This window comes from Cucurbita moschata, unplaced genomic scaffold, assembly GCF_002738365.1.
Source record: "Cucurbita moschata cultivar Rifu unplaced genomic scaffold, Cmos_1.0 Cmo_Scf00009, whole genome shotgun sequence".
In the NCBI taxonomy this organism is placed as follows: Eukaryota; Viridiplantae; Streptophyta; class Magnoliopsida; order Cucurbitales; family Cucurbitaceae; genus Cucurbita; species Cucurbita moschata.
The window spans coordinates 4,231,914-4,258,672 of record NW_019268525.1 but is presented as its reverse complement, the minus strand read 5'-3'; the positions used below and the strand labels follow the sequence as shown (position 1 = coordinate 4,258,672).

Sequence of the window (26,759 nt, the reverse complement as noted above, 5' to 3'; positions counted from 1 at the left end):
AAAAAAAAAAAAAAAAAAAAAAAAAAAAAAAAAAACAAGCTTTTCAATTTTATAGACACAAAAAGAAGAAAACCAGTTCATGAAGGCCACATACATGCACACTTCATGTCCTGTTTTTGTAGCTGTCGGCAGCAGCTGCCGGAGCAATGCTTCCCGGGTGAACTTTGTTCTTCCTTGCAAGCAAAGAACCGCCACCGGAGCTGGCGGCAGTGACGGCCTCGCCCCGGGATATTCGATCCGCTTCCATTCTCTCGAGCTTCTCCTTCTGTTGCTTCTGTAGAAGGTGAATCTTGGCGTAGGAAGCTCCGATGGATGACATGGTTTTGGAAATGGAAGAAGAAGAAGAAGGTTGTTTTGGTTTTGGTTTTGGTGTGTTTAGAAGCTTTGAAGTTGGTTGTATTTATAGAGCATGCATGCTTTGGTTAGGGTCGCTCTAAATAAATAAAACCCCATGCTTCAAACCCAATATGGCTTCTTTCATTTTCTTAATCAATTCAACTGTCTTTGTCACAAAAGAAGAAATGACTTTTTTAAATCTCCATTTCTTTATTTCTCTAAATAAAAAATTTCAAACATGCCACTGAAACACTCTACTAAAACAAATATGAGCTGTCCAGAACGTAAAGAAGGTAGGATAGGTAGTTTGTCAGATCGAGTATCGTATATGGACGGTAGTTGGAGTCGGTGGCTCTCTTAAGATTCCCTCATCTGGGATCCCTGAGGAAGAGGGTCATGTTAGTCATAGCCGCTTTGTATGTCTTGAAAGACTTTACCTCTACTCATGGGAATTGGCACCAACTAAAATAGTTGGGCATCACTGATTTTAAATAGGTGATTGTTATCGTACATTTGCATCACATGCACATACAACATACATCAAAAAATCATTTATTACATAGTACACAAGCATACCAAATTTAGTTCTAAGATGATGGATAAGAAGAACTACTTATCCTAAAAGAAAAACTGTAACAAATCTAAGTCCACCGCTAGTAGATATTGTTCGTTTTAGCCTTTCATAATTTCAACATTTGAATGTTAAGGAGAGATTTCTCCATGGTTATAAAGAATGTTTTGTTCCGCTCTTTAATTAAGGTCACCGTGTGGTTACATAAAAACCTAACTTTTAAAAAAGAGTTAGAGATGGTTTTTGGAAAAGCAGGAACGAGAAGGAACAGTGGTGCGTAGGAGGAGAAAGGCATTTTTCAGGTCACCAAATTGAAGTGGAAGGAGCACACACAGACTCAGAAATAACATGAATAACTAATGGCTTAGCCTTTTTCTGAGTGGCAGTACAATGGCATAACTATTAAATAGTAACCACAAATGATGCCACCTCAGATGCAGTTTATTCAAATGGAAGCTGCCTATGTGGACATTGTTATCTAATCACTGCTTAAAATTTTCTAATTAACACGCGCGCGCACACACACACCCCATAATAGAGGGTCTTATCTCCTTAATTATCAGCCACGCTGTTGTTGGTATCCAAGTTGGATTGCTCACCTTTATAACCCAACTCAGTATTACTATATGATATTGAATAATGTGGTGGTGTCGCAGTCCTCTTATCATTTTAAAACTTTTATTTCGCTTCCTTTATTTAGGCATAATTTCATTTTAGTCCTGTCGTTTAAATTAAATTAATCTCTTAAAATTTTCTTTTTTATTACATAAGGTATTATTTATTTAATCATTGCTTTAAGACATTGGCTTAAAAAATAAAGTTTTTAGTTAAAATAAGACAATTTTTTCAGACTCACCATCAATTCGAAACTTTTAAAAATCATAGTGACCAAATTGAAACTAAAACTCAACCGATAAAATCTAAAATAAAAATTTTAAAATTATTAGCTATTAAGAGAGTGTTTGGATGATATAAAAAGTTTGATTTTTTTTTTTTTTTTAAAAAGTGTATAAAAAGAAAATATGTGATTGAAAGTTTGTTTACAATGAAAGAATAGAGTTTATTCTGCCGAAGTCCAATCTAAACAGTTGGGTCCAATATTAACTAAACAGTTGGGCCCAAAATTAGCTAAACAGTTGGGCCCAAAATTAACTAAATAGTTGGGCCCAAAATTAACTAAGCCCAAACTTACACAATTCCCGTGAGAAGCTTACGTAATAGAATAATTATTCCTTTATTTTAAAGCATTTAGTGAAGAAGGAAGTAGAGGATTAACAAAATGAAATCTAAATTAAAACTAAATTTTATAAAATGTTAAACGTAGACAATTTCTTATTTCTTAAAAAAAAAAAAAAAATTTAAAATGTTAAAATTCTTTTTAAGTAATTTTTAAAGATTAATTTTTTTAATTAAAAGTTAAAAAGTAATATTAATAGTTATTACTTAAAACGAAGGGTAATGATATTTTTTTTCCGTAAAAATTTTAGGTATTTTTGAAAATATTTTATAGTATTTTTTGTGTTTTTATTAACTTTAATCTAATTTTTATTTTAAAATTTTGAGAATAAAATTATTATGATTATTATTTAACTCATTTAGATAAATATCAATTTCAAGTAAATATTACGTAAACTAAATTTAGAAATTCAAAAGTAATATAATTAATAGTATACTAAAAGAAATCGGATGGTTACTATATTTGTAATAAATATTTATATTTAATCCAAAAAAACAAATATTTATATTGAAATTCCAATTTTTTTCAGACCGCCTCGACGCAAAATTTTGATTCTTCTTCTCAAAGAGTTGGTTCTGTTCAATTGAAGGGACTCAGTAGTTCTCCAATGGAGGGAACCAGCAAAACCACCAAAAGAAAGCTGGTCAAGAAATCTGACAACAAGGTCGATAAGAAACTCAAGAACGAGCTTGATGATCCCGTTTCCTCTCAGCCACACGACGATGCCTCCGACTCCGATTTGGACGATCTTCCCAAACTCCTCGAGCCCTTCTCCAAGACCCAACTAATCGAGCTCATCTGCACCACTGCTCTCAAAGATGCTAATCTCGAAGCCCAAATTCGAGCTGCTGCCGACCGTGATGTCACGCACCGCAAGATTTTCGTCCATGGCCTCGGTTGGGACACCACCAAAGAAACCCTAACTTCGGTTTTTGAATTATTTGGTGAAATTGAAGACTGCAATGTGGTTTTGGATAAGAATACAGGGAAGGCTAAGGGCTATGGGTTTATTTTGTTCAAATCCCGTCAGGGTGCGACTAAGGCGTTGAAGGAACCTAGGAAGAAGATTAATAACAGGATGGCTTCGTGTCAATTGGCTTCTGTGGGTTCAGTGCCGCCGCCTCAAAGTCAGGAGGTTGGGCCGCGGAAGATTTATGTGGCGAATGTGCACCATAACGTGGATGCTGAGAGGCTTAGGACGTTCTTTGCGAAGTTTGGGGAATTGGAGATGGGTCCGATTGGTTTCGATCCCGAAACAGGGAAATCGAGGGGTTATGCTATTTTTATTTACAGAACAAATGAAGGTGCGAGGAGGGCTCTTGAGGAGCCACACAAAGTATTCGAAGGGAACAAATTGCATTGCCAGAGGGCGGCTGAGGGGAAGAACAAGAATCAGAATTCGACGCAGGCAGTGCAAAGCTTGGCGCAGACTCAGCCGCCGATGATGGCGGCCATGGCTACAGCTTCAAATTTGCCATTGTTTGCTCAACATCCGAGCCTCAATCCTGTGTGCAGTGGATTTGGGAACCCAGCTTTGGGAGGTGGAATGTTGAACCAGGGAGTAGTTCCCATGAGTCAAGTGGGTCTGGTTGGTAGTTCAGTTGGGGCTGGGATTGGCTTGAGTGGTTACAGTGGGGGTTCATATGGCTTAAGCCAATTAAGTGCCGGTGGTTCGTCAATGCTAGGCTCTTACGGGTCCGATTCTTCATCACTGAAGGGGTTGCCGCACATTTATTCGAGCACAATGCTTGGCAAGGCCGTATCGGATCGGGGTCCGGCGGCTTCTGGTGGGTCTCTCGGAGGATACACATCATATTTATGGTATGAGATGTTTCTTATTCTTTTTACTTGCCGCACTTTAAGCCTTCCATTTATATGTTTCAACTATCCATTCGTGCTTAGCATTAATTATAGTGCCAGGTAGAATGTATTAATAATTAATGGGTGCTATTAGTACTGGCATCATCAGCAGCCTGTGTGTATAATTATTATTTAGGTAATTGGTCCGTATAATCCCTAAGGCTACCACTAGTTTGTAATTTTAAGAGTTTCTAATTATTGTATACCTCTTAGTAATAAGGTGGTTAAAGATGCCCTTCTCGGAAGGTAGTCAGGAACACTGGCCAAGACAACTCTATTTAATACTCCCAACGTCTTGTCTATCTATATTTAGGATGCCTTGTAGAGTCGTGAGAGTGAAGTGGGCGAAAAAGAATTATAGACTTCTTTGGAAAGATTGAGGTAAGAAAGGAGGGTTATAAATTGCATCTAGTGAACTAGAGGAGAATGGCCTTGTCTCTGTGGTATGCAAGAGGTTTTAGGAGAGGTAATATCTACAGGGTGTAGGTTGATGCGACTCCAATTAGAGTTAAAATTTATGCCCAACGGGCCTATCAATTTGAGAAAAACGAGGTCGAAATTGACTTGTTGTAAAACCAAACTGTCTGCTTGACCAAAAAACCACCCCAATGGACTACCAAGCGTACAAGAATCTAATCAAATTTGACCAAATCAACCCAAATTCTAATACCAAACTAATTTTTCTGGTTATGAAATTGTACCCGCCAATCAATTTACTTGCTTTGGTTGGCTCTTTTAGGTTCATTTTGGCCGCATAGTTACCGTAAAAAAAGGGTATAGAAAAGTATTTATGTGTTTTAGATACTTTTAGGCTTTTCTTGTTGGCATGCAACAAAGGAGCAGATATTCGCTTAAAAGCTGATTTCATGGCAGTTGAGGTGAGGTCTAAGTAAATTCACAATGAAGCTTGCTGACATCTTTAATAGGTATAAAAGCAATACTATTTAGAGCTACTTTAATAATTTGCATGGAGCTCATCAGGCATCTATTTGTGTCGAGGGTCTTAGACTGGATGCTTACATAGCCAACATAGGGATCTGGCTTACAATTCATTTTCAACACCAAAGCAAGTAAGATTAACAAGTCCTGGAGTTTTTTTATTCATGATAGTTCAACTAATTCGTGATAGAGCCCTCTATAGTTACTATATTAATAGGGTGAAAGCTTTTTAAATCCTTAAAGATGTCCAGAGTGTTTCGATAAAGGTATCCTAGCTAGTGAATTACCTTTTTCCTGCGATATGTGCCAAAACATCTTGGGATAGTTGTTTCTTTTGGTTGTATCTTGGGTGTTGATGTTTGAATTAGAGATCACTGACAAATTATCCGTTCCTATACTCTTCCTATCTTGGGGGAGAGGAACGGATATTTCAAGATAGGAAGAGTATAGGGAGGAGGTTCAAAGGGGGCTCACATTATTGACTCTCCCTTGTATTTTTCTAATAAGTTTTTCAGTGATTTTCCTACTTTTTTGTTTAATGTATTTCTATTATCAACAGTCGGAGCTCTTTTTTCCAAGTGTGGTTACGACGGCCCCTTTTTGATTGGCTTGACCTTGTTCGTCCTTTCCTTCTTTCTCTTCTTTTTTAACTATTATTTTTGGGTTTGTATGGCCCCTACATGTTCCTGCAATTTTCTTAATGAAGTCTCTTGTGTGTTTCGGTCTGTATGGCCCCTACTTACGTACATATAAACCACTTATGTGTTGGTTGCATTACTTCTCAAAGTGATTCTACAAATGCAGATTACCATATACTATTTTAAAATGACTTTTTGGATAACTAACTTCCAAATGTTTCTTAAAAAAAGTACTTATAAACCAATTTGATTTTTTTAGAATGATTTTTATTGATCACCAAATAGTGCAAATGTTAGGAAAAACACTTCTAGCCATCTAATCACTAAGATATCAAACTCACACCAACTATCTCCAACTTTTAATGATAGCTCTACTCTAACTTCACTCCGCCCAAACCTAAATTGAGAAAGAAAGTTCTTCCGCGGGCCACAATTGTTTTTAGCTTTCTGTTCTAATTTGATTTATGTCTTGTTTACATTTATTTTCCTTCAGATTTTTTCCTGGTCTTCCGATGATTTGAAAAGTGATATTTTATTGTAAAATTTCTTTCTTTTTGACTTCTTCATCAAAAGTTTATTTTATTATTATTATTAATAATAATATTATTGTATTTCCTTGTGATCACGAATTCTTAAATCGATCCCATTAGATGTTGCTTTTCTTTTAATTTTGAGCCTACTTGGTTTGGTCTTCATCTTTTTTAAGTATTACTTTCGGATTACTTTAATCACACTTAATTAAAATGGTTTTTATGCTCCCCTTTGATGATCTTTTCCTTTTCTTCTTTTTTCCCCCTTTGCTATCCTTCATCTGATTGTATCTATTTGGGAAACTGCTGATTTTGTTGTATTTAGTTATTAGTAATATTGTGGATGTATTTTTGGTTTCTAATATTTTCTTCTCTTTTTTTTTCTTTCGGATTTCTTGGTTTCATTTTTCTTATTTAAATCTTCAACTTCATTGTTTTGATGGGAGTCTTCATTTGACAGGCCAGATTATTAGTTTGCATTGTCTTATTTCTCTTAGATGCTTGGGAATCCATATTTGCGTTTGAGGTGCTGCCGAACTTGTGGATGAATGAACCTGTTCTTTTGGGAAAGTTTATGTTAAGAGCTTCATTTGGGCTGATATGGATTTGATACCTTTTTCCTACAACTCCTTTTGTTTCCTTTTTTTTGTTTTCCCTTATTTCTCCTTTTATTCTGTCCTCCCCTCTCCTAATTTCTTTTATGTAGTAAGAACCTGCTGACGGGCACTAGTCATCCTATGTTTTATAATTCTACTCTGTTGATATCACTTTTAATCTTTTAAAAGTTTTTTATATTTATTGTTGAGTATTACTTTTTCTGGTGTAATTTCTTTTTCCTCCAGTACCTTCGTCTCTTAATCTTGGGCTTCTTAGTTATTATCTTTCCTGACTAATAATAATAAATAGAGGTTACCTTCGTGTGCTCTTGGATGTGTTAATTAAGTTCCTTTTAAAGTATGAGTTCAATCTTTAGGACTAATTAATCTTGTTGGGCAATCCCTTTCTTAAAAGATTCAAAAGGGGTGATGAGATGAGAAGCTCATTATCTGGCTAAGTTTAAAACTGTTCTTCGGTCCTACTGTTCTGTTAATTTTCTAGACTGTGAATATAATATTATGTTCTTGTGATGCTGGTTCAGGATTAGTAGTGGAGGATCTTTCCTTTGCTTTGGTAGCAGTGTTCACTGCTTCTTTGCCTTCATCCTCATTCTCACTCACTTTCATCATTTTTTGCCTCTACTTCCATTCTCATGTTCTTCCCTGTTCATCGCCTTCATTGTTGTCATTGCCTGTTCATATTTTCCATGTTGTTGTTTCCCTAGTTTTCATCGAATTGGTTCTTACAATTGAACTGTGAATTGGGTTGTTTGATTGTCAAAGTTTTTCAGTTGGTAACAAGTGATACTGAAACGGGATTTGAGAAGGTTGTACAGAAGAAAGCAAGCTGGTGGTGATGATGGACGGAGCAGAATGAGGTAATATGGGATAAGATTAGATCGGCATCATTCTAATTGAGATGCTTAAGGTATGGACACACTTTTTTGTTCATTCAAATTAAAGTTTCGTTTGATGCCATCACTCCAAATCACATCATCTTTCTTCTTTTTCTTTTTCAGTTGATTTTACTGGAAATGATACATTCAGAATAAATCACGCATACCATTTTGGAAAAGAAAAATAAGCTATTGCTTGATTTTGTAAAATGTTCAAAATTATTTTTATAATGTAAAGATATAAATAGGAGCTAAAAAATTAGGCAAATTTGAGCTACTAAATTCCATGTTTTGAATTTGCATTAAACTTCCCATTAATTAATTTTCTTGATTTACTTCTTTAATAATAATAATAATTATTATTCTTTGTAACTTGCTTTATGATTCTGGCTTTCTTGTGAGGCAAAATGGCCGTTTGGGCCTGGGCAAGCACTACGCTACCAAGGAAGTGTACGGTGGCTAAGGACTAAGGAGGTGGGTGGCTGAAAGTGAATCATATGGAACCACACGTCCGATGGCATCTTCTTCTTTACAAATCTTGTTACTTATTTTTGTTTCTATTAAATTTTATTTTAATTTCATTTATTAATAAGTATAATATGAATTAAAACAAGAACATAACACCATTCGCAATTTGGTTCATTTTTAACCTAATTTAAAGATGTTTTTTTTGACTTTCTATTATTAATATCATTACTTTAATAGCATAATTTTTTGAATTAACTTTAAATCCTTAATAGTATTTTTCCCCATTTTAGTTTTTTTTTCCCTTCTTTTAGATGCAAATTATGTAAATTACAAAATGTGTGAAAATATTCTAAAAGACCAAAAATTATTGAAATGACGTTTATGGCCAAAATTTGTCCAATAGCAAGGGCTTTTTTTTTCTTTTTCCCGTTACAAACTGGATTTTTTGCGTTCTCCGCAGACCGGAACTCAAATTTCCTTGAATGGAAATCAATATTTTCCTCAAGTCCGAATACTCGCCGACAACGCAACGAATTTTCCTTTTAAATTTAAAACATCTTTATGGGAACGCAAAATGAAATTAAATAAATTTACAGAAACTGCTTTGACTTCTGGGTTGACCAATATGCTACAAATAATGTGTTAAAATATTGTTTTATTTTTTTAAATTAATTTTTATTAAAATTGATTAAGTAATAATAATTATTATAATAATTTGCATGCAACCAATGACTTTGGTTACGAACATATCTCAAAATTTATTAAAGAAAAATTAATAGATACTCATTTATATTTGTATGCAAACTAGCTTTTATCACATTTTCACCATAATTAAAATCAGTTGACCCATCTCTCAATCAACATTCTTTTATTATATATATATATATATATATATATATAGATTTTCGACCCTATTCGTTAGATAGGTCTTGCAAGTCAAGCTTCCTTCAATCTCTATACCCGATGGACCATCATAATTTGACTCAAAAAAAAATTTTGTGCATATTTTCATACCTTTTAGGAGGCGTACGCACTACAAACTTCAATTTATTATCATTATTTTAACCTATGAGTCTATTGTGAGCATCTTCATAACTTCATGGAATTTTTTATAAGCCACGTCCTCCAAATTAATTTTACTTATACATGTGTAGGTCAAATACATTATCCGATTTAGATTTTGTCAACAACGACAAAAATTTATTTTCCTAAAATGTTTTTTATTATTAAAAAAAGTTACGAATCAATATCTTAACAAATTGAACCGTATTAATACACATATATAGCTTACCTAACTTAAAATAATAATCTACCACCTCTTTAAGCAAAACACCACTTTCACAACAACAACCAACACTTTGATATAATAAAATTACAAACTTAGCTTAGAATTAAGCTAAGTTATATAAAAAAAAATTAGAAGAAAAAAAAGGCATAACTAGCGAAGTTGAAAGTGATTTGGAATCTAAATTCTCATTATTGTTCATGAATCTAGGAAAGTAAGAGAGTTGAATGAGAGAGGAACAAGACACTGTAAGTGGGAAGCCACTTTAGAAACCCACTTAGAGAGTAATAACAAAATAAAATTATGTCAAAAAAAAAGAAAAAAGAAAACCACAATGGAATCCCAACACTCAACCCAATTTAACCCAACCTTTTATTAAATAAATCTTAATTGTCTTTCCCTTTCAGTCTCTCTTTACTTTATATACGTATCATTTTTCTATCACGACTAACTATTCATTTTCTTTTCTTTTCTTTTTGTTTTATGTTTTATCTTTTCCTTCTACTTTTTTTAATACATTATCAATATTTTTGCGTGTGAAAAACTGCTCAAGTTGTTCTAGATAACAAGTAAACATAAAAGTATCGGACGTACTTTTAAAATAAAATAAAATAAAAGGTTATATTGTTGTTATTATTATTATTATGTATAGGGATATTGATATTACAATAATTTAGGTGGCAAACAAAATGGCAGGCATGAAGGTGGGAGATGCTATTACGGAAATTGGTTGGTTGGTTGGGTGGCCCCAATCTCCACATTCTTGGGCAACTTTAGAGAACTCATATATTATCTTTATCTTTGTCTTATCTTCCTTAACCTTAATTATATACTCTTTATGATTAAGATTAATTAATGTTATTTATTTTAATTTTGTCTAATTTCATAATTATTTAATTGATTATTTATTCAAGTATTAACATTTTATTTATATTTAAAATTAAATTTTAATTAAATTTTTTTTATAATTTGAATAACTAAGTTTGTTTGTAACCCATGAACAGTATGACATGACATGTGTAAGACGCCCTCTGCTTCAAACACCCACACACATGAAAATCCAATCAGATTCAACTTTGACCCATTTCAATATATATATATATATCCTTTTTAGAGAGAGAAAGAAGAAAGAGATAGCAATTGATCCAAAGAAGAAGAAGCAGCAGATGAGAGATTTTGACGCCTTTTCCTTTTAGGCTATGTTGTTTCTGTTCAACACTCATAATTTTGTACTTCCAACTCCAAACATCTCGTCCTCGCTCTGTTCTTTCAGGTTCGTTCTTCAAACTTTCTCCAAGCGAACATCCGATCCCTCGCCCCTCGAATACGATTACGTTGTTTCTCTTTTCAATTTTGATCCAAATAAGATTAGTTTCCACTTCAATTCGTGAATTTATGAATTTGTGATGCTATAAGCTTAGAAGATTAATTATTAACGTCTTGTGTAACTACGTTTAAAGATTTTCTAAATTAGGAGTGTTTGGTTGGAGGGAAACGTTAGCTGAGCTTTCCATTTTCCGGGAAAATATTGCCTTTTTCTTTCATCTAACTGTTTGCCCACTTGTCAAGAATATGTGCGGTTCTTTATTTTAATATTAATTAAATTAATGGGCATTATTTCTTATCTTCTTTATATAATATATATATATATATATGTAAAGAAAAATTATATTAAAAAAATATTCTCAAACGTGATAATATATATATTTCTTTCTAAGAATTTAAACTCTTTTACTTTACCGTTAAAATTGTAATTTTTTTTTTAACTTTTTAAGAAAAGTAATACTTTTAACGGTGACCTTCTGAAATCATCCTTTCAGACGTTTTCTTAAAAAAAAAAAAAAAAAAAAGAGAAATTGGGAATAACTATTTTGTCTTTAATAAATATTCTAATGATTTAGTTAATGACGATGTATTATGAGTAGCTAAAAGGATTCGATATAATGAACTCATGATCCACTAAATATAACGGTATAGGAAGAATGGGATTGTACGAACCTGTCAACAAGCTTGGAATGTGGGGGAACACTTTTAGAAGCAATGCCAATTTAGATGTACCATCATCAACTCTCATTATGGAAGTTGATACCAAACTCGAGAACCAGGTAACTCTTTGCATTTTTTTTTCCATTTAGTTTATGGAGGAATATTTGAATTTCTAACCTTTGATCTTTATATATGCTTTAACAAGCGAAAGTTGATTCTTTTATGTTAAAAAAAAAAAAAAAACATTAATGCATGGAAAGCTTTGAAAATATTTTAAGTTATATGTGATAACATTTTTTTAAAATAAAAATTGTTTTTTTCTCACAATTTCTTGGAAGAAAATTAAAATTAAATTTTTGTCTTAATGATTTTTGATAAAGCCTCATAAATAATTTAGAAAAAACAATTTTATATCCAACTTTCTCCCAATTATTTAGATTAAATTTATAATTTAACATTTCAAATATTCTTTAGTCAGATGATGCTTCACTTGGTTCGTTGGGAGATCCTCATATTTATGATCAAGAAGATACTAAACGTATGGATAAGGTACGACCAAAAAATTTTATTGTATACAATTTATTTTTAAGATAAAATTAACTTTTAAGAGAGAATAGTTAAATCAACAATCTTTTTAGTCAACTCGAGCCTAACTCAAATAACTAAGATAATAGTAGCATCTTGTTCAAGTCGAAAAAGTTTTTTTTTTTTTTTCAGTATGTTGAAAATTCATAGTCGAGTATTTTACATTTTAAAAATAAATAAATAAAATATATTAATCGAGAATAGATCTTTAGGAAAGAACATCTACATCTCTTTCGGTTGAGAATATGTGTATGCTCAAATTAGTAGATAAGTTCTAAGTTTAATGGTTAAAATATTGTTGCTATAAAATTATATTATATTGTTTTTATTAGCTTATTTTAATAATAATAATAAATATTTGGAGTATGGAAATATTTATTTTGTTCCTTTAAAATCAAGTTTTTTACAATGTTTTTAAAACTTGTAGCTCTAAAAAAAAACTTCGATTTTGTTCTTCGTGAAAGTGAGAAGCATACAAGAACCATGAATATGATAGTTGAAACTCGATTGCAGATTCAAAGACGGCTCGCCCAAAATCGGGAAGCAGCCCGCAAAAGTCGCATACGAAAGAAGGTATGAATCGAAATTCTACATTCAATTGAAATCACAAAACAGTGTAATGGGTTTCTGAAGCAAATCCCTTCGCAGGCCTATATTAAGCAACTGGAAACGAGCCGTTTGAGACTTATTCGATTAGAGCAAGAGCTTGAAAAAGCAAGGCAACAAGTACGAACGATAATTGCTCCTAATTGATTTTATTTACCCCTTGATTTAACTTTTTCATGGAATTTTATCTATCTTCAGGATCTGTTTGCTGGATCTCGATTTGATCATTATCAGATGGGCTTATCTGGAACCACAAATTCAGGTTTGTTTTTTGGTTTCCCAATCGTTCTTCGATTTTGCCCTTATCTTTGATTCTCCAATGTCTTGTCGATATTGTATAGATCCTTCATTGATTATTTTTTGGTGGTGTGATGACTGAGATTTGGAAGCTACAGGATGTGAGATTTATTTGAGAGCGTAAAATTAGGGGAAGTGATATGGGGCCAAAGTTTTTGCAGGTCAAGTGTTTGTCGTAATGTCTGATGAATATAAAGTCCACAATCTGAATCCAGCATGTGGGTCATCGTAAACTGTAAAGGTTGGGATGTGTCTGAGCTTTTTCTTCTAGTCAAGTACTTGATGTGTGGTAAAGCCAGTTTCTCCCATTGGAGGTGGTTGCACGTTTCATCGCTGCTTTAGGAAAAGTTTTCTTATCTTTGCCTTTTAGTTTTCATATCTTTATATCAAGATTGACTGGTCTCCCAGCAACTTTTGATTATTTTCCTTGAGGATCACCTGCTTTCTAGGGCTTGGTGTTAAGACTTTGGAATTTTTGGTGCCTACAACGCTGATATTCTAGTGATGTAGTGATGTTGGATGCCTCGGCTTTAAGAGATTGAAACTTCTGGAGATGTCCTTCGAAGTACTAAGTGAAGCCTCCAAATTGGAAATTTAATGACTTGGTATTTTTGTCGTCTCCCAAAGCTAGCTTTTGATAGTTGAAACGTCCTTCTAAGTTAGTTGTGAGGTCCCACATCAGTTGGAGAGAGGAACGAAACATTTCTGATTAGGGTGTGGATACCTCTTCCTAATAGACACGTTTTAAAACTATGAGGTTGACGGCGATACGTAACAGGCTAAAGTGGACGATATCTACTAGCGGTGGGATTGTGATGTTTACATTAGTGGAAGCTGAACCATAGCTGTAACACAACGAGTGAGTTCCCGACACTCGAGTTTTCAGAAAACGGGATAAAAACAAAAATGCTTGTGAAGTTGTAAGGAAGAGAACAGTTAAGAATTTGTCTATTCTATAGACAGTACTTTTTGTCTACTTGCATCCTTCGACAAATTTGTTTCTTGTGCTATTTATAAGCCTCATTGAGTATTTATGAGCCATGTACCTTTTTTTCCCCTTCGAACCTTCTTTTTACTTGCAATCTACCTCAACCTTTAGTATGCATATTGTTAAGGATATTTAGTAATAAATTATAGTTTACCATATATATTAGATTTGATATTTTATTATAAGGCAAATATCTAACATTTGCCTTATTACTACAGGTATCTTTCCATTTATTGTTATTTCCATTTATTACTATTTCCATATCCTTGTAATTTATTTGATTATAAATAAGATAACTTTCACACCATTTAGGTGTGGTGGATTAATCAAACATTCACATGGTATCAGAGCCATTTTGGTTTAGCAACCTAGATCCTTTCTTTTCAATGGCTTTTGAAATCTTCTACTGTTCTTCTCCACCACCACTGTTGTCTTTGATGCCGCAGGGGCAGTCGTCATGGCTGTCACATGCAGAGTCGATTGATTATTCTTCGGCTCCACCTTTTTGACCTCCAAATCATCCTTCGCCATACTCTGTACATACAACCTCACCTTTTCCAAACATAGCCTCTTTCATTTTCTTCCCAATTTTTCTTCATCCTTCACAAAAACCCTAATCTTAGGATCTTCATCAGCATTCCTCTTCGAAAATATACAGAATCTCAATAAGCCCATTGACCTTCTGCAGAGATTTACCTTTGGAATCTGGGCGCCGCACTGGCATCTTTGCCAACCAAGTTGCCGCTGCCCTTCTCGCCAAAATTGGCTCCTTCGCCCCAATGTGGCGACTCTTCCAGCTGCCCTTCTCGCCAAAATTGGCTCCTTCGCCCCAATGTGGCGACTCTTCCGGCTTCAACATTGTCTTTGTCCCTTGCTCTAGGTTTCCCCTGCTACTTCTTGGGGTTAGACATATTCTCACCAGAGCCAAGTCAGCATCGTCGCTAAGCGACAATCCCTCTTCATGGGTTAGACATATTCTCACCGAAGCCAAGGCAGCATCGCCGCTGAGCGGCGATCTCTCTGCAGTTTTCGATGGCCAAGAAAGTGTTTCTCTACGCCTCCTCTGAACCAGGTTGTTAACATCTTCACGAAAAGTGTTTCTCAACCTCTTTGAATTTTTCAGATTCAAGCTTCACGTTCGTTTAAATCCGACGCTTAGCTTGCGGTGGGGTGTTAAGGATATTTAGTAATAAATTATAGTTTACCATATATATTAGATTTGATATTTTATTATAAGGCAAATATCTAACATTTGCCTTATTACTACAGGTATCTTTCCATTTATTGTTATTTCCATTTATTACTATTTCCATATCCTTGTAATTTATTTGATTATAAATAAGATAACTTTCACACCATTTAGGTGTGGTGGATTCAGCAAACATTCACACATATCTTTTGAATAATCCTCACCATTTGTTTTGTAGTCATCCCTGCATTTGAATCAGAGTACGAGCAATGGGTAGAAGAGCAGAACAAGCAGATTTGTGATCTAAGGAATGTTGTGCATGCTGATATCACTGATATTGAGCTTCGAATACTTGTAGAAAATGCAATGAGACACTACTTCAAATTTTTTCACATGAAAGCCAAAGCTGCAAAAACCGATGTTTTTTACATTATGTCAGGCATGTGGAAAACTTCAGCCGAAAGACTTTTCTTATGGATAGGAGGAATTCGCCCTTCAGAACTTCTCAAGGTATGTTCTCATTTAATGTAACTGGCAAATCATAGTAAAATGTTGACATCAAAGAAAACAAAGCCAATCTTCCAATTAGATTAGACTTTGGCTCTAGTTATGAATAACAAACATGGCTTAATATAAAGTGGTTTCTATGTGTATATTATTACAAAATACTAGACCACTACATGAGCCTTCAATATTTGATATCATGAAATTTGAAATTCGAAAAGTCTTTTCAATATTCAAGAACGAGAACACGAGGTAGATATATAATGAACTCATAGCCCCTTCAGTTTAATGTTGATCACAAAGTGTGTGATCTGCAGGTCTTGATACCTCAACTGGAGACACTGACTGATCAACAAATTTCGGAAACTAGTAGCCTTAGGAAATCATGTCTACAAGCAGAAGATGCTTTAAGACAAGGTATGGAAAAACTACAACAAAACCTATTTGAGAGCATAGTGGCTAGTCAACTCGATGAAGGAAGTTATCCCCTACAGATGACCGCTGCAATCGAAAGATTAGAAGCACTCATTAGCTTTGTGAATCAGGTAACATTTAATCTCAAGTTCATGAACTGTGTTATTTTAACATTCTCTTTGGTCATCTTAACCTTCCGTGGCCCAAGTCCAAGCCCTGATGATATCTACCTCTTAATGTCTCCTAAAGTTGGCCTTAGGGCAGCTTTGGCTTCCTAGAGATTAGTGATCATCTCGATTGTTCTAATAGAATCTGAATAGCTAAAACAATATTGAATGATAAAGATGAAGTCTTTAGTATTCGTACTCATGCCTTAAGCAGCTAAATAATTGCCTACCTTCATTCTTTCTCCCTCACTTCATTTATAGCAAATCGCCACTGACAACTCTTTAGCTAAATACATAATAATATTCCCACTTCTATCAGAACAGCATTCCTATCTCATTAAGAATCAAATTCAATCGACTTAGATTATAACTTGTACACTTATGATCTAGAGTTTTGTTCAGTCTTCTTCAGCATTTCATCAACATCGTCTACCTTTTTCTTCTCTCTTTTCCAATGTCCAAATAGGCTGACCATCTACGGCAGGAAACATTACAACAGATGTACAAAATTCTAACAACTCGGCAATCTGCTCAAGGTCTTCTTACTCTAGGAGAGTTTTTCCAACGACTCCGAGCGTTGAGCTCACTTTGGGCTAACCGTCCTTGTGGGCCTGTATAGTTTATCATCAAAAAAATTTAAGCTCAAAGTTACCACACCCATTTGAATATCAAGAATCTTACTAGGGAAATTTTGTAAATATGATCAATTTTTTAACTATATAGTAATGCCATGTTGTCTTGAAAATAATCTATTTAGTGTCGATATAATCCATCTTCGTAATTCTTCTAGTGTAAATGTATGTGCTTTGTGAAGGTACTAGTCCTTTATTTTCTATTAGTTGATTCAAATTGGAACTTCTGGGTTCAAAGTTTCTTTTTTGAATCCTTCATGCTATGGGAAAAATATGTACAGTTCGCGCTAAGATCTCTGATTTAGTTCAATTCCTACAATAATTAGCAATTTCATGAGTAGAATTTTTTAGTTTCATATAATTAAGTATTAAAGTTAGGCTTTGGGCTTCTCAAATTAGTCAATGGTGAGGATTCCTTACCAAACATTGATATCATCAAATAATTCTATTGATTTTCTTTTTGTGCCAGTCAAAATAATTGTATTTATTTTCTTAAAATCCCAAACTTATAAATAGTAGTTTAAGTTTATTCTTCCAAACTAATCTAGTCATCGGTTAAAAATGTATATTATCACGTCATCAATTTTGTACGTAAGCTGTTAAATTTAAGGCATTTGATAGACAATAGGCTAAAGCGAGAAACGCGTGCAGCTTCCAATTGTTTGTTCTTGGACGTTTCGAAGTCTTAATGAACAATACAAGTAGCAGCTCCTACAAATATCTTATTTTGATACATACAACAACACTGCATCTGGCTTCTGTACCTCCTTTACAGTTTTGACATGGCATAGTCCAAAGCATCAACAAGAAAGTCTGCACATTTTGAAGGAGTATGAGTGTAAGACATCTTTACTTCAGAAACTCCATAAATATTCATTTCCAGAATACACACTATCCCAAAATGTTGCTTCATTATTTGTAATCAGAAATTTACTATATGCTGTTAGAAGATATAACCATACCTGCATCATCTTTGGTGAAACACATGGGGGGCTTTATTCGAAATACATTGCCATGCAGACCTCCTTTCCCGACGAGAACGCCCAGTTCTTCAATCAGGACGAAACGGGTCATTAGAACAACAGCCTAAGATACTCAGTTGATCTTTACTTTCTTTGGAAAATAGAGAAGAGTGTACCTCTTAGTTTCTCGAACAATACTGCAGTTTCGGTCTTTGCTGGGGTTTTATCCTTCCGGTCGGTAACGAGCTCTACACCTACCATTAATCCCCTTCCCCGTACATCTCCTATGACTGGAAAATATACATTAATCAGATGAGATGATGATTTCCTCGCCAAGGGAAAAGAAAGCAAGAAATGTCATCCCAAGAAGTATTAGATGGAAGTAGATAGAAAGGTGAAGTTTTAAAAGAGACCAAGTCCAAGAGAACTTACTTTCATATTTTTCCTGGAGAGATCTTAATCGCTTCAGCAAGTGTGAACCGACATCGGCGCAATGTGCTTGACGCCTCTCTTTGTCAATAACTCTTAGAACTGCAAGTCCCCCAGCAGAGCAAACTGGGTTCCCTCCAAAAGTGTTGAACTGAATTTTTTGAGCCATTGTGCTCGCTATTTCAGGCGTTGTCACCACTGCTCCCAATGGTAAACCATTGCCAATGCCCTGAAAAGTTCATTACTTAGGACTTCTGGGGATGAGTTTCAAAATATGAACTGTTCCAACACGGATGGAAAAGGGAAAATACCTTTGCCATGGTTACTATATCAGGAATCACACCCTGTGTTTCAAAGCCCCAATAATGGCTTCCTGTACGACCAAAGCCAGTTTGAACTTCATCCGCAATGCAAACACCACCAGCCTTGCGAACAATGTCATAAACATGTTTCAAGTATCCGGGTGCTAATTCAACAGCCCCTCCAACACCCTGAGATAACCAAAAACCAAATGAATCTTCAATTTCATGTAGAAGTGGTTATCAAGATCAACAGATATCAGAAAAACAAACCTGAATTGTTTCGGCTATAAATCCAGCAACTCTTCCTGAGGTACCATAATCTATATGATCTTGAACATCTTTGACATAGCTAGTAGCATCTGACCCAAAGACTCCTCGATATGGATCGGGATTTACAACGTGATGAATTTCTCCCTGCAAGGTGCCACAAGTTGCAGAATATAATTGAGTTGACAGGCAAATCATAGGAATTATAACACTGGAGATTGAACTCTGGGAGAAACCTGAGGTATTGGGTACTTCCATGTGTTCAAAGCTGTCAGACCAATTGTGTTGGAACTTCCTCCATGGTATGCATTTCTCAATGCAATCATACCAAGATTACCACTGTATAGACGGGCCATAAGCATGGCTAATTCATTTGCTTCTGTCCCAGAGTTCACAAAATAGACAACCTGCAAAATCAAGTGAGCAGAAGTTTGAAGCAATGCAAAAGTAGGATGTTCTTTGATAAGGAGAATCAAGAAGTGATGAAATAATAATTCAATCACCAAAGTTGAGAAAGATGAAAATGTGAGATCCCCACGTCGATTGGAGAGGGGAACGAAGTATTTTCATAAGGGCAAGCCCGAAAGGAAAAGCCTAAAAAGGACAATATCGACTAGTGGTGGACTTGGTTGTTACAAATGGTATAAGAGTCAGGCACTGGGCAGTATGCCAGTGAGAATGCTGGCCTAAAGGTGGGTAGATTGTGATATCCCACATTGATTGGAGAGAGAAACGAGTGCCATCGAGGTAGCTAGGCCCCAAAGGTGAGTGGATTATGAGATCCTACATCGATTGGAGAGGGGAATGAGTGTCAGCAAGGACGCTGGACTTCGAAAGGAGTGGATTGTGAGATCTCACGTCGGTTGGAGAGAAGAACGAAACATTATTTATAAAGGTATGTAAACCTCTCCCATCAGACTCGAACCTTAAAGGAAAGCCCGAAAGGAAAAGCCCAAAAAAAACAATATCTGCTAACGATAAGCCTGAGGTGTTCCAGAAAAGAGGTGTTCCAGAAAAGATCCACCAAATCTAGGAATTCAACATCAATCATCCATGGCTAAAATAAATTAATATGATTTAATAGTTCAGAAAGAAAATAGACCTTCAAGTTTCCAGGCATTTTTGCTGCCAATGCTTCGGCAAAATCCGCAATTGCATGGTGTAGGTATATAGTTGTAGCATGCTGTAGAAGTTTGTTCTGCTCATTCACTGCGGCTAAAACATCGGGATGGCAATGCCCACAAGACACAGTAACTATTCCAGCAAAAGCATCGAGGTAACGCCTTCCATTTTCATCAAACAAATATTGCATTTTTCCTTCTACAATATTGAGCTGTTGAAGTAAGAAGGTAAGAGTAACAGAAGAATCAGTTTCAGAAGAATATCGAGGGCATCCACACAGCAAGAAATTTCACATGAAAATTTAGGAGGGCAAAATTATTGAGAAAGCGGCAAAAATCAATTATCAAGTAACAAGAAGTCGAAATCAGAGACATTACCGGCTTCTGGTAGTAGTGGAAAAGCGAAGGGCCAAGAAACTTCTTCCGCTTCTGGAAAATTTCATCGGTGAGAGGTCCGTTATACGGCTTCGGCTCGTAATCAAACGGCGGAAGCAGAGGTTTGAGGTCGGCAGCCGCCGTAGCAGAGGAAGCAGAATGAACCGAAGAGGAAAAACGATAACGGCCATTGAACGCCTTCGAGTTCGCCTCTCGTAGAGCGTTCTTCAAGATTTGCCTCTGAAACGCCATGGCCGATCCCTCCGAGCTCCGAAATGAAGAGAGATTTTGGCGTTTCTGCCGGAAATGGCGGCTCTGTGCGTCGCTGTGTCAGGCTTTTGTGTATTTTAAAAGCATGTTGATGAGTAGATGCTTCATCACGCTGATGCCGACAGTCTAATCCGGATTAATCATGGTTCAAACTACTGAACAAGATAATGGAAAACAAAGATTAAATATTAGTAGTGGCCATCACCTAAATAATTTCCCACATGGGTTTAATAAATTTATTAAATTTGAAAATAATTAATTCTTTAATTTTTTATTTCGTGTCTAATATTTTTTTCTCTCTCGTCTCTCTCGACTCGTGTGCTATCTCTAGGGCTTCTCGTTCTCTCCGTCTCCTTTTGATTTAATAGATGTCTACAACGACATTAGTGATAGAAAACCAGTCAAACAGGAGAAACCCACACGTACCTCACTGTTCATTATTTTTTTTTTTTTAGTTTGTCAGATAATTGTGATTAGTTGAGAGATGAGTGGATGCAATTAATTTCCAAAGTTAGGTTATTAAAGATACCTCTTCCATAATTCAATCCTACACCCACCGTTACCCAATTTAAATAATTCAACTTAGTTGCCTGCGTGCTCACCAAAGTTCAAATTTTGTGTATTAATTTTTTTATAGAATAAAATTTGAAAAAGTCGAGAAAGAAAAATCGGAAAACTTTCTTGAAAAATGAGTTTAAAAGAACGAAAAAGTGAACCCGACGTGAATCGAACACGCAACCTTCTGATCTGGAGTCAGACGCGCTACCATTGCGCCACGGATCCGTTTGCTGATGAAATTGCTATCTTAATAAATATTCGTATATTTTATCTATTATCTTAATTGATTAAATTATGCTTAAAATTAGCAATTTGATTCTGACATTTAGTTTCTCCTTTATTTCCTTTCTTATAGATTTATATCAAATATACATTTAGCTTTTCGAATGTTTTATTAAGAAACTTTTATTTATATTTGTAATTTTCCCTCTTATATTTAAAAGACAATGGCTTTCTAATTCTTTACCAATTTTATTTATATATTTTAGAATTAAATTCTAACGTGAACATTAAAAAATGATTATTTTATCATTCTTCACTTGTAAAACGTGTAATAAAGATCTAAAAATATATCAGTAAAATTTAAAGTAGGACAAATTATTCAATGAGACCGTCACAATAAGATTACCTTTTTAAAATTATCGAATATAGATCTCGCAATTTCTTGTAAACCCGTCAGTCCCATCATTACCACCTCCTCAAATAATTTTTCTAAAGGGTAAAACAACACCTATAATAAACTATAATCAAAGAGAATTAGATAAAAACAGTTCAGAAAATTCAGCTATGTGTAGACATATTTTTCTATAAGTAGGTTCATATACACAGGTTTTGTGAAGCAAAAAAGTGAGCACTCTAAATCAAAGAAGAAATAAGAAATGATGAAACTTTAAGTTACCTAGGACCAGATAATTCGAAAGCACGAACATTTTCGGTTGAATCGACCATCCATTCAGAAGTTTGAGAAGATGCCAATTCGGTTTCGTGGTAGACTACCTCGACTCGCTGCCATTCCTCCCATCGCTCCGTTAAGCCATCACCTTCAAGCATTCTGACCACCTCACACATTTTTGGTCGTTCCATGGGTGAGCTCTGTGTGCAGAGAAGTGCTACTTGGATGATTTGCTCAACTTCTATTTCATCATAATTGTCCCTCAGATCAGGATCAACCAACATCTTCAACTTTTTCTCTTTCAGAAGGCCTTTTACCTGAAAACATCCACAGTTTTTGTAATCAAAATAAGAGAGGTTAGTCAAGGCTATTGAGAGCGCGACTCCGTACCCAATCAAGCAGCATAACATCTTCATCGTTCGCGAGTCGAGCAAGATCGAACGCCCTCTGCCCGGTTATGAGCTCCAACAGCATAATGCCATAACCAAAAACATCAGTCTTTTCAGATGACTTCCCAGTTGAGAGATACTCCGGAGCTATATGTCCAATAGTACCTCTTACTGCTGTTGTAACATGAGTGTCCTTGTAGTCCATCAGCTTTGCGAGACCGAAATCACCGACGACAGCCTCGAACTCCTCATCCAGTAAAATGTTCGCAGCTTTCACATCACGATGTATGATTTTCGGATCGCATCCATCGTGTAAGTAAGAAAGACCCCTTGCAGAGCCTAGTGCAACTTTCTTTCGAGTTGGCCAGTCAAGAGGAGCTTCGGATTGTGGACGTTCTATGAAACATATACAAGCTACATTGTGAGTTCATAATAAAGGTGCCTTTTCCAAGTAACAAAGAGATTGCTCGAGCTTGACACTGTTAACATTCACAAGGAAAAACAAGGAACCGTACCTCTTAAGCATGATGCAACACTTCCGTTAGCCATATAAGGATAAACAAGGAGGCGTTCGGTTGTCGTTGTACAAAATCCATGCAGTCGCAAGAGATTTCGATGCACGGCCATGCTAATCATCTCTACTTCTGTTTGGAACTGTAACTCTCCACCTGGAGTACGCTCTTCTTTGAGCCGTTTTACTGCTACTAACGAGCCATCAGCCAAGCGTCCCCTGTAAACTTTACCGAATCCACCTCGACCAAGAATATTTTTGTTGCTGAAGTTATCTGTGGCAACTTGTAAGTCTCTCAGAGAAAATCTTTTCAGCTGCCCCAAGTTGAGCTCTGAATCTTCTTCCGCTGCATAAGCAAACGCCTTGGTGACTCGCAAGTTAAATAAGGTAAGAGTTAGCGAATACGTTGCAACAGAAACAAACCAGGAACATCAAAGAATATCTCTCGTGATCTCCGCCGATGCCAATAGACGAATATGATAGCTGGAGTTGCAAAAAGTAAAGCAGCACCAGCGGCCACTCCTCCAACAATTGCTCCATTGGGATTGTTTACCTCTAAAGAACAATCACGCATGTTTTAAGATTTCTCAAATATATGCTGAATGCTACTATGGAGAAGCTGTCTATTTCTATAATCTTTCTAAACATATAATACCATAGGAAGAAAACGTCGACTGTGGAACAAATGGTGGCGGAGGAGAAAAAGGAGGATCCCCGGGGCAGGGCTTCCCGGTTACCAGACCGCATAGATCCAAGTTTGTTGCAAAACTGCAAACATAACAGTAGCAGATCAGCTAATATGGATGAGGAAAAAAGTTGTGTGTGATTCATTTATCAGCAAAGTACCTAATGGGAGTAAAGAGTGAAAATGAGCCATTATTTGGAACCCTTCCAGATAAAAGGTTGTTCGATAGATCCCTGCGAGCGATGTTTAAACTACGTTATAGCCGAGTTCTATAATCTTGTTCACTAATAATGAATTTGAAGTTGAAGGCAATGAGATATAGAATGTAGAGACTTACAAGACTTGCAGGGTGGAAATATTAGTCAAGGACATCGGTATCGATCCCGATAGTTTGTTGTCATTTAGCCGACTATCCTTACAAAGATACACCAAGAGAAAGCATCCATAAGTAACATAAAAAGGAAGCATGAAGTGAATTTCATGAACACACATCGAGTAAAACCACAAAAGATGTGAACTAAATGTTCATACAGTAAAGGATGAATGTTCATACAGGAAACGCAATTGTGTGAGCTTGCCAAACGTGTCGGGAATCGGACCAGTTAACGCGTTCAAGTATAGGTCTAGGCTCACCAAGTTTTCCAGATTCCCAAGATCAAATGGAATGTCTCCACTTATGTTGTTGCCATAAAGCTCCCTACAATCCATAACATAGAACCCGTTTGGAATGAACAATAAGTATCAAAATGGTTAAGGAAAGAGCAGAACAGCAGATGGCTTACAAGTATTGAAGGCTTTTAAGTTGACCAAGCTGCGGAACTAATCTACCAGACAATCCAGCATTTCCAAGGTCACTGCAGAGAATGCGGAAATGGGTAAATTTTGTGTAACATTGTGGACTAAGTTTCAGGAAAAGGAAGAGGAAATTGTTTACACTCTTATGATGTTATTTTCATTGTTGCAAGTGACATGAAACCAAGTGCAGGGGTTCACAAGGGTGGGATCCCAACTCTGCAGAACATTGTTTGGATCTTCCAAATTGGATCGAAATACATGAAGTGCAGTAGCTGCTTACAATAGAAAGAACAACACACTGTCAAATTTAACCACAACAGAAGAAGAAAAATTACAAAAACGGAGATCACCTTCTACAGTAGCAGAGACATTTGCACAGAATTTCCCAATAGAGATGAACAAAAGCAAGCCCAAAACCCAATTCAGCCGCTTCTTCATCTCCGCCGTGAGGCGATTTCACCGAACTTCAAAACTTGGAGCCGCCACACCCACATTACAGAAAAGCAGGAAATGTAGTAACCCTCATTAAGGGGGGTTTTTTACATTTGGTTTGGTTTGATTTGTGTTGAATGAATGAAGGAAGGAAGTGCTTTTTGAGAATCAAAGTGAAAGGGAGAGTGAGTGAGGAGTGGAAAAGGAAATTGCTTTTGGCAGGTGTGATTTTGGTTAGGGGTACAGGGACCCGCCTGCCCAACCCAAGACACCACACCCATAAACAAAAGAAAAGAAAACACAAATTTTGTTTTTTAGTCAACGGTGAAGGGGGGTCAGTGGAGCCCACTTTGCCACCTCGGATTCTGTTTGTTTACATCTTATGCCCACCACTATTTTGGTTTTGGATATATTTGTAGGTATAATGTTTAAAAAAAAAAAAATTATGTTAATTTTTAATATGTAAATTTAGTCTAAATATAAATACATAATTCTGTAAAACCTTCTATAGAAGTTAAATGGGTTAATACTATTTTTAAAAGTTGATGTATATTTTTTTGAGAATATTTTTTAAAATTTTATTAATTATCGAGAAAAATATAAAAAATAGTAATAATTTTTTAAAAGAATGTAAGCATGCGCTACAAATATTTGAAAAAGCTTATTAATATTTTTATTTAAAAAATAATAATAATGATGGTTTCCAATCATGGCGACCTTAAGTGGGACCCGCAATTTGTAGTGGTTTGGCTCCACTTTTGCTTCAAATCTTCACGCCTAACCTCTAATCACTCCTTTCATTATTAAATTCCTTTTTTCTTTATTATTATTATTATTATTTTATATTATATAATATCTAAAAAGAAGAAGAAAATGAGTGGAAAGCTATACATAGGATAGCACCTTACTTAAAATAGGACGGGTCCGACACCTTTCTTGTCGTTCATTTTTTTTTTTTTTTTCTGTACCATGTTCTTCAATTCTATGCACTCCAAACACCCATCAAATTTATTCGTTTTAATTATCTTGGTGTCTTACTTCTTTTTGTCATTTTTTTGCTTAAATTGAACCATCTTATTAATTATTTATTTGTAATCATTTTTAAATTTTTAAATAATAATAACTCGAGCAAACTCAACTAGATAAATGATTTAGTTTTACTATTATTTCTCTGGTTCGACCTCACCACGTCAATTTTGTTGGTCCTCTCACTAATTTAGGATTTTTTTTTTTTTTAGAAATTGACAAATAATTACTAGATTACTGGAGAATTTAGGACATGGTAGATTAAGCTAAGTGATTTACCTATTAGATTAACCTTTTGTTTTAAGATCTTAGGTGGGTCTACATTATTTGTTACGTGATTGTTATAATGATTGTGCATACATTAAAATGATGTTTTGAAACATTTTATGGGACCTTGCAAATGTTGATTGATATGAACTAAGTGAAATGATTTATGGTAATTACTCATCTATGTGCATAAAAAATGTTTCACTAGGAAAATATAACGTGTGCGTTAATTTTGTCCATAAACTTACAAGCTATAGGGTCTCTATGAAAGTTATTACAAAAAAATACTCATTTGTGTTCATGAAAATTAGTGCAATTTTAAACGGTTTTACGTTCCTTAGTTTTACGATACATTTTTGTTGTATGTATATGTATATCTAATCACAACAAAGAGGTTACATATTAAGTATATGTTTATACTCATCTTTTAAAAAAACCTTTTTATAAAAGCAAGGATGTATTGAGAACATAATGATGAAGGTCGTTGGCTTGCCATGACTCTAATACCTCGTTTAACTACGTTTCTTTGAAAAACATATTTGTAAAACGATAAAAATATACGCTGTTTTATTAAATGGTTTCAAATCATACTAAAATTTTCCTTAAAAAAAAAAACAGAAAACTATAATAGTCTACCCATTTTATTAAAAATAATCAATATAGTTTAATTATTTATATTTTAAAAAAAATGAAGGTATGATTTTTTTTTTTTTTTTTTTTTTTTTTTTTTTTTTTTTTTTTTTTTTTTTTTTTT

General features: G+C 35.0%; 4 protein-coding genes and 1 non-coding gene across 9 annotated transcripts; 2 read left to right on the top strand and 3 right to left on the bottom strand.

The window, feature by feature from the left end:
* Nucleotides 1-2,666: 2,666 nt before the first annotated feature.
* LOC111447049 (UBP1-associated protein 2B-like) lies at nt 2,667-8,195 on the top strand. 3 transcript variants are annotated; one of them, XM_023086018.1, is made up of 2 exons: nt 2,667-3,965; nt 7,491-8,195. In XM_023086018.1, exons 1-2 carry the CDS (start codon nt 2,752-2,754, stop codon nt 7,510-7,512), a joined length of 1,236 nt encoding a protein of 411 aa, XP_022941786.1. In that variant the 5' UTR covers nt 2,667-2,751; the 3' UTR covers nt 7,513-8,195. The 3 variants fall into 3 exon arrangements, with proteins under 3 accessions (XP_022941786.1, XP_022941788.1, XP_022941787.1); XM_023086020.1 differs by lacking the exon at nt 7,491-8,195 and adding an exon at nt 6,609-6,937; XM_023086019.1 differs by lacking the exon at nt 7,491-8,195 and adding an exon at nt 6,572-6,937.
* Nucleotides 8,196-10,551: 2,356 nt separating this feature from the next.
* Nucleotides 10,552-16,957, top strand: LOC111447050 (transcription factor TGA4). 3 transcript variants are annotated; one of them, XM_023086021.1, is made up of 9 exons: nt 10,552-10,629; nt 11,334-11,461; nt 11,817-11,891; nt 12,441-12,500; nt 12,576-12,653; nt 12,732-12,795; nt 15,246-15,517; nt 15,829-16,056; nt 16,559-16,957. In XM_023086021.1, exons 2-9 carry the CDS (start codon nt 11,339-11,341, stop codon nt 16,709-16,711), a joined length of 1,053 nt encoding a protein of 350 aa, XP_022941789.1. In that variant the 5' UTR covers nt 10,552-10,629; nt 11,334-11,338; the 3' UTR covers nt 16,712-16,957. The 3 variants fall into 3 exon arrangements, with proteins under 3 accessions (XP_022941789.1, XP_022941790.1, XP_022941791.1); XM_023086022.1 differs by lacking the exon at nt 11,817-11,891; XM_023086023.1 differs by lacking the exon at nt 10,552-10,629 and having other exon boundaries at nt 11,403-11,461; nt 11,821-11,891.
* Nucleotides 16,958-17,316: 359 nt separating this feature from the next.
* LOC111447048 (alanine--glyoxylate aminotransferase 2 homolog 1, mitochondrial-like) lies at nt 17,317-20,519 on the bottom strand. Its single transcript, XM_023086017.1, has 9 exons — nt 20,184-20,519; nt 19,787-20,017; nt 18,921-19,091; nt 18,688-18,831; nt 18,427-18,606; nt 18,119-18,344; nt 17,863-17,976; nt 17,687-17,773; nt 17,317-17,537 (listed from the first exon to the last, which is right to left on the bottom strand). The coding sequence occupies exons 1-9, from the start codon at nt 20,430-20,432 to the stop codon at nt 17,494-17,496; spliced, it is 1,446 nt and encodes a 481-aa protein (XP_022941785.1). The 5' UTR covers nt 20,433-20,519; the 3' UTR covers nt 17,317-17,493.
* A 642-nt stretch (nt 20,520-21,161) lies between these two features.
* On the bottom strand, nt 21,162-21,233 carry TRNAW-CCA. The gene has a single exon. It is a non-coding gene; the product is annotated as a tRNA-Trp (tRNA).
* Nucleotides 21,234-21,751: 518 nt separating this feature from the next.
* Nucleotides 21,752-24,897, bottom strand: LOC111447047 (somatic embryogenesis receptor kinase 2-like). The gene is made up of 11 exons (XM_023086016.1): nt 24,631-24,897; nt 24,420-24,552; nt 24,268-24,339; nt 24,039-24,182; nt 23,823-23,894; nt 23,647-23,718; nt 23,456-23,568; nt 23,224-23,355; nt 22,805-23,146; nt 22,291-22,685; nt 21,752-22,217 (listed from the first exon to the last, which is right to left on the bottom strand). The coding sequence occupies exons 1-11, from the start codon at nt 24,716-24,718 to the stop codon at nt 21,903-21,905; spliced, it is 1,878 nt and encodes a 625-aa protein (XP_022941784.1). The 5' UTR covers nt 24,719-24,897; the 3' UTR covers nt 21,752-21,902.
* Nucleotides 24,898-26,759: the final 1,862 nt, after the last annotated feature.